Source organism: Malus sylvestris, chromosome 8, assembly GCF_916048215.2.
Source record: "Malus sylvestris chromosome 8, drMalSylv7.2, whole genome shotgun sequence".
NCBI classification, from domain to species: Eukaryota; Viridiplantae; Streptophyta; class Magnoliopsida; order Rosales; family Rosaceae; genus Malus; species Malus sylvestris.
In genome coordinates this window covers 10,721,686-10,731,177 of record NC_062267.1, presented here as the reverse complement: position 1 = coordinate 10,731,177, position 9,492 = coordinate 10,721,686, and the positions used below count along the sequence as shown (strand labels likewise).

General features: G+C 38.5%; 1 protein-coding gene and 1 long non-coding RNA gene across 5 annotated transcripts; both read right to left on the bottom strand.

The window, feature by feature from the left end:
• Positions 1-206: 206 nt before the first annotated feature.
• LOC126631806 (uncharacterized) lies at positions 207-556 on the bottom strand. Its single transcript, XR_007626458.1, has 2 exons — positions 481-556; positions 207-392 (listed from the first exon to the last, which is right to left on the bottom strand). It is a non-coding gene; the product is annotated as an uncharacterized LOC126631806 (long non-coding RNA).
• A 103-nt stretch (positions 557-659) lies between these two features.
• LOC126631805 (uncharacterized) lies at positions 660-1,995 on the bottom strand. 4 transcript variants are annotated; one of them, XM_050301953.1, is made up of 5 exons: positions 1,671-1,995; positions 1,493-1,560; positions 1,317-1,378; positions 1,052-1,201; positions 660-955 (listed from the first exon to the last, which is right to left on the bottom strand). In XM_050301953.1, the coding sequence occupies exons 1-5, from the start codon at positions 1,739-1,741 to the stop codon at positions 755-757; spliced, it is 552 nt and encodes a 183-aa protein (XP_050157910.1). In that variant the 5' UTR covers positions 1,742-1,995; the 3' UTR covers positions 660-754. The 4 variants fall into 4 exon arrangements, with proteins under 4 accessions (XP_050157910.1, XP_050157913.1, XP_050157909.1 ...); XM_050301956.1 differs by having other exon boundaries at positions 660-951; XM_050301952.1 differs by having other exon boundaries at positions 660-968; positions 1,053-1,201.
• Positions 1,996-9,492: the final 7,497 nt, after the last annotated feature.

The window sequence follows — 9,492 nt, the reverse complement described above, 5'->3', positions numbered from 1 at the left end:
TATTGTGCCCTTTGACCAAAGGACACACTCATAAAGGGCACGCATAGAATTATTGTTGTTGCACTGTTGCTATTTGTCTATGAGCAAATATGTTGGTGCTCTTTGACCTCAAAGGACACAAATAATTTATTGTGCGTGCCCATATTTTTTTGTAGTGTCAAGTGCTATGCATATATATGCAACCGGAGAACTTGTCTAACGACCGATTTCAGCAATCTTGGTCCAAGATTTCAGAGATTTGTCATCGTAGTCAATTTCATACAATGCAAAGTGAGTTACGGGGAAGGTCAAGCTAGTAATGCTTTCGTCGAGAATATTAACAATTTCGCCAGCTTTTTTCCTTTCTTCTTCCGTCAACTTCCCATGGAGGAGACTCAAATATGGCATAGAACCTGCATCAAATATTGCAGACACACAGATTACGTACGTACATTGCCGTCAACACGAGAAGAAATTAAGTTACTGTAAACAACAACTTACTATTGTAGAAACCGCAATGGTAGCTCCAACGTTGGGCATTTTCAAATAACTAAGAAAAGAAGGTTTAATGATAAGTGAGTCTATTCAAGCTCAAGAAACCAAAACGAGAAAGATGAAAAGGAAACAAAACATCAAGAAAATGAATATGTATTAACAAGATAATGGAAAGCCACCTCATGGTTCTATGTGAGACCCGTGGAACCAATGGAAGGGATGCTATATAATCTTATGGTTAATTTTTCCATGACACGGCATAAGCTACCCATACTAGAAGTCATACTACAAGAAAATGACATGAGCAAGTGAGTACCTTGGAAAGATTTAGCGGAGGGGGTAATATTGTACACCTAGTGTTCAATAAACACCTCTCTGACATATCCCTCTCCCTCTTATGAGAGCTAAGGAGTCTTCTATATACTGGAGGAGCCCATATATGCGACATCTCTCTCATATTCTCACTTAACAAAGTTGCTAACTTCATAACAGCCAGTCACAATAACATAAGGCACATTCAGAAGAATTAGTATGAAAACAACGCTATTTAAAACGCATGATACTTGCGATGTATTACCTGAATAGCCTCAAAAGTAGTCGACAAAGAACCGATAGGATTGTCAATGGCATGAACAATCGCAAGCAAAAGAGAATGGAAATGGGCAGCTAAAAGTGGTGTACTCAATTGTTGGATAGATATGCACCACACCCCTAAATTGCAAACAGACTGCAGTTATGAAATCAGCAGGTTAATATTCGGACACACGCGAAAAAACAAAAACTAAAAACACAAAAAGATTATCGCTTTTAGTAATAAATTCCCGTTAATATAAAGAAATAACCTTCATTTTCGTGGTTGTAATGAGCTTTGCCAGTGAATCTAAAACAAATTTGACATCATCCGCTGCGAAACAAAGAAATTGGTGACAGAAATTTGGTTATCAGTTTAAGCTCAGCTGCCTAAAAAGTTCAAAATTTTAATTTCAAACGAATCAGATTTTTGAGTGGCTAAATGTACCTGCGATTTCGGCGACGATGGACGGATGATATATCATAAAGCCCAAGCATTTCAATGCCTGAGTTGCACTGCAATTTTTTTAAATAAAAAAAAAAATCCAAGACGTATTCAGTTACACCATACCATTAAAATAAATGAAAAACCCAGAAAAATGACATTTCGAATCGGAAGAACTCACATTTCTTCGTCATTGTTCCGAACATCGGCGACGGTCGGACGGATGAGGCTCCGGCAGCTCCGCGCAAGCATTTGAATTAAATCGTGGCAGTCGGAGGATTGCTACTGGAGGTGTAAGAGGGTGGAGTAGGCGAATGACTTGTTTGCTTTGGTGGCGGCTGAAGATATCAGGGATTTGATTTCTTCGAGCTGGTCTGAAAATCCGGACATCGTTGCGGTGGGGGAGAGGAAGCAGCAGTGCCCAGACTACCGGTAGCATGTGAGGTGAAACCCTAATGTCGCACTGGATTTTTGGAATTGGGAGTCTTTTCGCGCCATAGCGCGGAAAAGGGTGACGGGTTTATCAACTTGGGGCCTGTTGGGCTTTAGGCCTAAATAAATGGAAAGAAATATTTCAAGTGTTTTTAGAACTCCAAAATATTTCTTTAAAAGCGTTTTTAATTGCTAGTACTTGTTAAACGAGTCCTAAGTCCCACTAGGCCTGGCAAACGGGTCGTGTCTGTTGTATTCGTGTCATTTTCCTATAACACCTGTTATCTTAACGGGTCGTGTCATGTCACACCCATTATCTTAACGGATCCTTAGGATAAAGTGACCCGACCAGTTATGACCCGTTAAGAAAAATATATTTTTTTTCTTAAATTTGCACATGCCACACATTGCCACATAAATATTACTTCAAAACATTAAAACACATTTGTCATTTAAGTACTACATCTACACTAAAAAATAAGAGTCTAATAAACAAATATCCATACACTACTAGTCTATTACAAAATATTAAATGTGCAAGGATATGCAAAAAGAAAGAGTTTTTGTTTTCAAGGTTGTGAAACCTTTCTCAAAAGTTTAAACCTTAGCAATGGAACTCAAAGCTTGCATGTTATTCCTTTTACAAAATCCTCAATTTTCATCGATCAGCATGACATAAGATTTTGTGGCATCCGCTTGTGTAAATATTTTAAATTGACGATCAAATTAGTTCATTGTATTCATATAGGATCAGGGAGTGTAACTTTTAAAAATCATCAAAATCGAAGTTAAAATAACCGTTAAATCATGATTTTTAGTTTATAATCGTCGAAAAGTTTTATCTCATTACTTGATCTCTGAATGTTTGTTTTTTTCAATTTTTGGCGTATGTGATCTCGAAGTATATACAAACATATTTGATGGTTGGATCGTTGAAACTAGTTTCGTAGAATGTGTATTCCATCAAAACAATAGATTCACTAACACTTAAGAGTTTATTTATACTTTCATTAAGTATAACATAAGATTTTGTGGTATCCACTAGTGTAAATATTTTAAATTGAAGATCAAGTTCATTCATTGTATTCATATAGGGTCAAGGAGTGTAGCTGTAAAAAATCATCAAAATTGAAGTTAAAATAACTGTTAAATCGTGATTTTTCTTTGATGACCGTCGAAAAGTTTTGTCCCGTTACTTGATCTCTGAATGTTTTTTTTCAATTTTTGGCGTATGCAATCTCATATACAAACAAGTTTGACGGTTGGATCGTTGAAATTAGTTTCGTAGAATGCATATCCCATCAAAACGATAGATTCACTAACACTTAGAGTTTATTTATACTTTCATTAAGTATAACATAAGATTTTGTGGTATCTACTAGTGTAAATATTTTAAATTGATGATCAAATTCATTCATTGTATTCATAGATGGTCAAGGAATGTAGCTGTAAAAAATCATCCAAATCGGAGTTAAAATAACCGTTAAATCGTGATTTTTCATTTACAACCGTCCAAAAGTTTTGTCCCGTTACTTGATCTCTGAATGGTTATTTTGTACATATAACACTTAAGAAATTGAATGATGTGTATATTTAAGCCGATCCAATGGTCACCAATCACCCTTACCCAACCCTAACGAGTGGAATTGCACAAAAGTAATGACATTTCACTTTTCAAAAGACAATTTACCTACATGCATCTATACCTTTGCCTTGTCTTTGCGCTCTAAATGAGTGGACTTGTTCTTAAGAATGCCCTCGGTGATATATCGGCCCTGGGTCTTGACTTGACATATAATTGTGTGAGAGATCATTTTGGAGTCTCGTTAACGGCTCATTTGTTAAGACCTGTTTTATTGAGTTTTTCAGTATTGATCACTATTGGTTTCTTACATTGAGTAGGTTAATCGAGCATGAGCTGTTTGGACCTTGTCATAAAGTCGCTTGAAGTTTGTTGAGGGAACTTGAGGGCTAGGGTCATGCGTGAGTCTTGTTGGAACATCGCTTTCTTCTTTCATAGAAGCCACGGTTAAAGACTCGATAATGATCAAGTTGAACAGATTAGATCCCATCACTATTTGACAAATGGAGTTGATCATAACAGCCAGAATGCTACAGCCTTAGTGACTTCGTGAGCTTCAATAGCTTTTGCTTCTTTATTTTGTTGGACATGGTCTTCTTCATTTGAGTCCTAGATGTTAGGAGTAATGAAGGTTCACAATCTTATCAAAGATGTGAAGCACCAGATTAGTGCTTTGGTCTATATGTTAGTTAAGGAAGGTTAAGGAAGTGATGAGTCAGCATAAGTTATTGACCTACGTGTTAATGTATAAATACTCAATGTACACAGATCTGAGATTAATGGAAAATACATTTCACATAATTCTTTCTCTCTCTACATTTCCCTCTCTCTCTCTCTCTCTCTCAAGTCCTAATTCCTTACCTGCTAAGATTCTATTTTCTACATGGTATCATCGCCGGAGTCCACTGACGTTGATCTTCCGCTTCTGCGTTCTTGATTTTCTTGCATTTTCTCACCTACCAAATAGATCTTGTCTCAATTCTTTCTTCAATTCTTTGTGTGATTCGCTATGGCTACAACGGCGAACTCCTCAACTCTTCTCCCTTTGCAAATTCTTCACCTTCTGCTCCTCACGCTGTGGTTTCCAATCCTCTCCTTGCTTCAATTGCCTCAGTCACTGTTCAGAACATCGCCGGTATGGTTCCGACAAAGTTGACTCGTCACAATTACTTTACCTAACGCAGTTTATTTCTTCTAGTTCTGAAGCGATTTAAGCTTTTAAGGCTTATCAATGGCACCAATGTATGCCCCTCTCAATTTGTTTGTGATTCTGCTGGACTTCGTGTTCTTAATTCAGCGCATGACATTTGGTGTGAACGAGATTAAATCTTGATGATTTGGATTAATTCGACTCTCTCGGAAGATCTTCTCCCTCTGACTGTTGGTATGGATGATTCTAGATCTCTCTGGCTTTCTCTGGAAAAACATTTTGCTAGAGCTTCTCGTACACACATTCATAGTTTTCGTGCTAAGATTCAAACGATTCAAAAAGGTGATTCTTCGATGACTGATTATCTCAATTCAATTAAAGAAATTTCTGATAAATTGGCTGCTGCGGGTGAGCTGATTTCTGAGTCTGATTTGGTAGCCTATATTCTGTCTGGTCTTCCTGATGATTACGAGTCATTTGTTGACTCTATCGAAACTAGAAATGAGTCCATAACCTCTGATGAACTTCATGGTTTACTCTTGAGCAAGGAACTTTCTCTTCAAAAGCGTAAGACTCGATTGACTGCGTCTAATACATCTGCTCCATTTCATGCTCTTGCTGCTCAATCCTCTACTACTTCTGGTCACCACTCTGGATTATGAGGGAATTATCGAGGTCGTAATCAAAATCGAAACAGATTCCATCAAAATCATAATTTTTGGGGCAATCGCTTCACCAATCAAAATGGTGGAATTCTTGGTGCTGGTCCATCTCGATCTAGTGGTTTTCAATCTAATCAATCAAATTTCTCCACTAGGAAATCAAATCCATGTCAGTTGTGTAATCAACATGGTCATCAAGCTCTTCAGTGTGGCCGACATTCTCAATTTGCTTCTTCAATGCCTTCAGCCTACTTTCCTAAGGCTATGACTGCAGTACATCAGGCTACACCAAATTACTGGGTCACAGACAGTGGTGCTTCTCACCATGTTACTTTAGATCCTTCTTCTCTCAATTCTGTCATTCCTTACACTGGCAGTGAGCAACTATTTGTTGGTGATGGTAAAGGTCTGTGTATATCTCATATTGGTCAAGCTTTTATACGCACATTTAATGTTGTTTTTAGACTTAAAGATGTCCTACTTGTCCCTCAAGCTTCGCATAATTTGTTGTCTGTGTACAAATTTGTTCATGATAACTGGTAAGATGCTCTTTCAGGGCCCTAGTGAAGGTGGTCTCTATCCATTGTACAGGAATGCTTTTAATGGTTCTTCTGGGATAACAATATCTTCTCGTGCGTTAATGGTTGCAAAGGTTGACATTTCTCTTTGCCATAGAAGGCTTGGACGTCCTTCTAATGCAGTTTTACATTCTGTTTTATGCACTCATCATTTACCTGTAATTGGTTCAGTCAATAAATTGTCCATTTATGCAGCTTGTCAAATGGGTAAAGCTTCTAAGCTCCCATTCTCTGTGTTGCATTGTATCTCAGTCAAGCCTTTTCATTTGGTTCATGCTGATGTATGGGGACCTTCTCATACTTCCTCTTGTACTAGTTACAGATACTACTTAATACTAGTGGATGATTTCACAAAATACAGTTGGTTATATCATTTATTTCTCAAATCGGATGTTACTTTAGTTCTCAAGACTTTTATTCTCAAAGTTCAAACACTTTTTGCATCCAAAGTTCAATGTTTAAGATCAGATTTAGGGGGTGAGTTTTTAAGCAACGAACTTCAGGGTTTCTTTAATGCTCAAGGTATTACTCATCAGCTGAGTTGTCCTCACACACTTGAACAAAATGGGTGTGCTGAGAGGAAACATCGTTATGTTGTTGAAATGGGCAAGACTTGACTCTCTGAGAGTGGTTTACCTCTTAAATTTTGGGTTGAAGCTTTTCAGACAGCAGTTTATCTCATAAATAGGTTACCACCACAGACTTCTATCTTGAGCCCATGGGAAAAATTGTTTCAAGCCTCACCATAATACCATACATTGAAACCTTTTGGTTGTGCATGTTATCCATGGCTTAAACCTTACTCCAATCACAAGTTAGAACCTAAGAGCAAACTGTGCATTTTTGTGGGATACAGTTTAAATAACAATGGCTACAGGTGTTATGATCCTATCACTGAGAAACTTTACATCTCTCAGCATGTTGTATTTGATGAGAGTTATTTTCCTTACCTTTATCACAATCTCTTAGTTCCTCAATCATCTGTAATCTCCAATTCCAATCCTGCACCTTCTCCCATTTCAGTGACCATACCTATACCAATCTCTTCTTCCAGTGCAGTTTCTCAACCTCAGGAATCTGCAAGTCCTGATATCTCCCATGCACCATCAATGTCTGCATCATCTCTCTCAGTCACTGATTCCAGTATTGAGGAACATGTCTCACCAACAGCACCTCACAACACTCATCCTACGATTACTGGAGCAAAGTCCGGCATCTGCAAACCAAAAATTTGCACAGCTACTAAGCATCATCTTCCTTCATCAGTGGATCCTCTCACCAAGATTCCATCCACACCAACTACTTATCTCTAGGCTTCTAAACATGCTCCTTGGAGGACAGCAATGCAAGCTGAGTTTCAGGCTCTTCAATCCACATGTACATGGGATCTGGTACCTCATCATCCATCTTACAATCTTGTCGGTTGTAAATGGGTTTTCAAAGTGAAACATAAAGCTGATGGGTCTATAGAAAAGTATAAAGCACGTTTAGTGGCTAAAAGTTTTCATCAACAATAAGGTTTAGATTTTTCAAAGACTTTTAGTCTTGCAGCTAAACCACCAACCATCAGGATTCTTCTCTCCATTGCAGTTCACTATGATTGGTTTGTACATCAATTAGATGTTAGCAATGCGTTTCTACATGGATATTTGAAGGAGAATGTTTATATGCTGCAGCCCTCTGGTTTTGTTGATGTCTCCAAACCTACACATGTTTGCAAGCTTCAGCGATCTTTATATGGTCTTTAACAGGCTCCTCGAGCCTGGTATGAAGCCTTCTATAGTGCCATCTTTTCGTTGGGGTTTTCCTCTTCTGCATCTGATACTAGTCTCTTCATCAAGAAAGATACAACTATTACATTCATCTTGGTTTATGTGGATGATATAATCATCAAAGGCAGCTCTTCTTTAGTCTGTCAAACCATTATCTCTCATCTTCAAACTCTGTTTCCTGATAAAGACCTTGGTGATATTCACTATTTTCTAGGGATTGAAGTGCAAATGTCTTCCAAATGCTTATTTCTTCATCAATCAAAGTATGCTTTGGATTTACTAAAGAAAACAGATATGTTGGGTGCAAAACCCTCTAGCACTCCAGTTAGTTCTTCTAAACTGGATCACTTTGATACCCTCCTTCCTGATCCTATTTCCTACAAATCCACTGTTGGTGCTTTGCAATACCTTACCTGGACTCGACCGGATCTAGCCTTTGCTGTTAACCAAGTTTGTCAACACATGCAGGCCCCAAGAACCATTCATTTGCAGGCTGTCAAGCGTATATTACGGTATTTCAAAGGTACCATTGACTCAGGTCTATGGTTTACAAAAGGTGCTCAACATCTAAGAACTTGGTCTGATGCTGATTGGGCTGGCTGCCCGGTTGACAGACACTCTACCAGTGGATATTGTGTATTTTTGGGCTCAAATCTGGTGGCTTGGAGTGCTAAGAAACAAAACACAGTGGCTCGGTCCTCCACTGAAGTTGAATACCGATCACTTGCAAATACTGCTGCAGAAGTCACGTGGATTTGCAAGATTCTTTCTGATATTTCCTTTCCTCTTCTCCGACCACTTGTCATTTTCTGTGATAACAAGAGTGTTATAGCATTAGCTTTCAATCTGGTTTTTCATGCTCGCACCAAGCATGTTGAAATTGATTACCATTTCATCCGAGAGAAAGTTCTTTTAGGACAGATTAGTGTCTAACATGTTGGCACATTGTCACAGATTGTTGACATTTTCACCAAGTCCCTTCCTGCTGAACGGTTTGCTTCCTTGGCTGGCAAGCTTCTAGTTCGTTCTTCTACCTTCAGCTTGAGGGGGTGTGTTAGGAGTAATGAAGGTTCACAATCTTATCAAAGATGTGAAGCACCAGATTAGTACTTTGGTCTATATGTTAGTTAAGGAAGGTTAAGGAAGTGATGAGTCAACATAAGTTGTTGACCTCAGTATTTATGTATAAATACTCAATGTACGCAGATCTGAGATTAATGGAAAATACATTTCACACAATTCTTTCTCTCTCTACATTTCCATCTTTCTCGCAAATCCTAATTCCTTACCTACTAAGATTCTATTTTCTACACTAGAGACACGAGGCCCGTTTTCAATGTCCCCCTTTTCTTTTAGTTCAGCTTCTGAAAAACTTATGGAAGCAAAGTAAAACATTAGTTACCGTATTATGGAGATGAAAGCGAGAATGGATCCCACCGTGTGTGCCAATAACATATAGAAACGTAATGGGGAGATGGTTGTTTGTTTGATTTTGAAGTTGCATTGAGATTGAGCCTCGAGTTGCCTACATATCTTTAATGAGGAATCAAGCACCATTAGAAATTCAGAACCTGTTGCCTGCCACTGCTTAACCCCAAGGTCCACACCACTGAACCTGTAGCCTAGTCTGCTTTCACAACCTGTTCTTTCGCCATCCCGCTACGCCTGACAACCTGCAGTAATACAAAACTGTTGTTGAAGAGACCACCAGAACCCAGGGACGCACCTGCACCAACCCACCACTGTAGTTGAACCGCTGCTGCCCAGATTGGTTGAAATCGTTACAAGATCGAACCCGTTGTCTGCCACTTGAACTGTAGTTGAACC

Excerpts from the sequence above, each read along its gene's own strand:
- LOC126631805 (XM_050301952.1), bottom strand. The coding sequence starts at position 1,741 with ATGCTTGCGCGGAGCTGCCGGAGCCTCATCCGTCCGACCGTCGCCGAT. Across the intron at positions 1,561-1,670 it reads CGGAACAATGACGAAGAAAT|TGCAACTCAGGCATTGAAAT; the intron begins GTGAGTTCTTCC and ends AAAAAATTGCAG. Across the intron at positions 1,379-1,492 it reads CATCGTCGCCGAAATCGCAG|CGGATGATGTCAAATTTGTT; the intron begins GTACATTTAGCC and ends TTTGTTTCGCAG.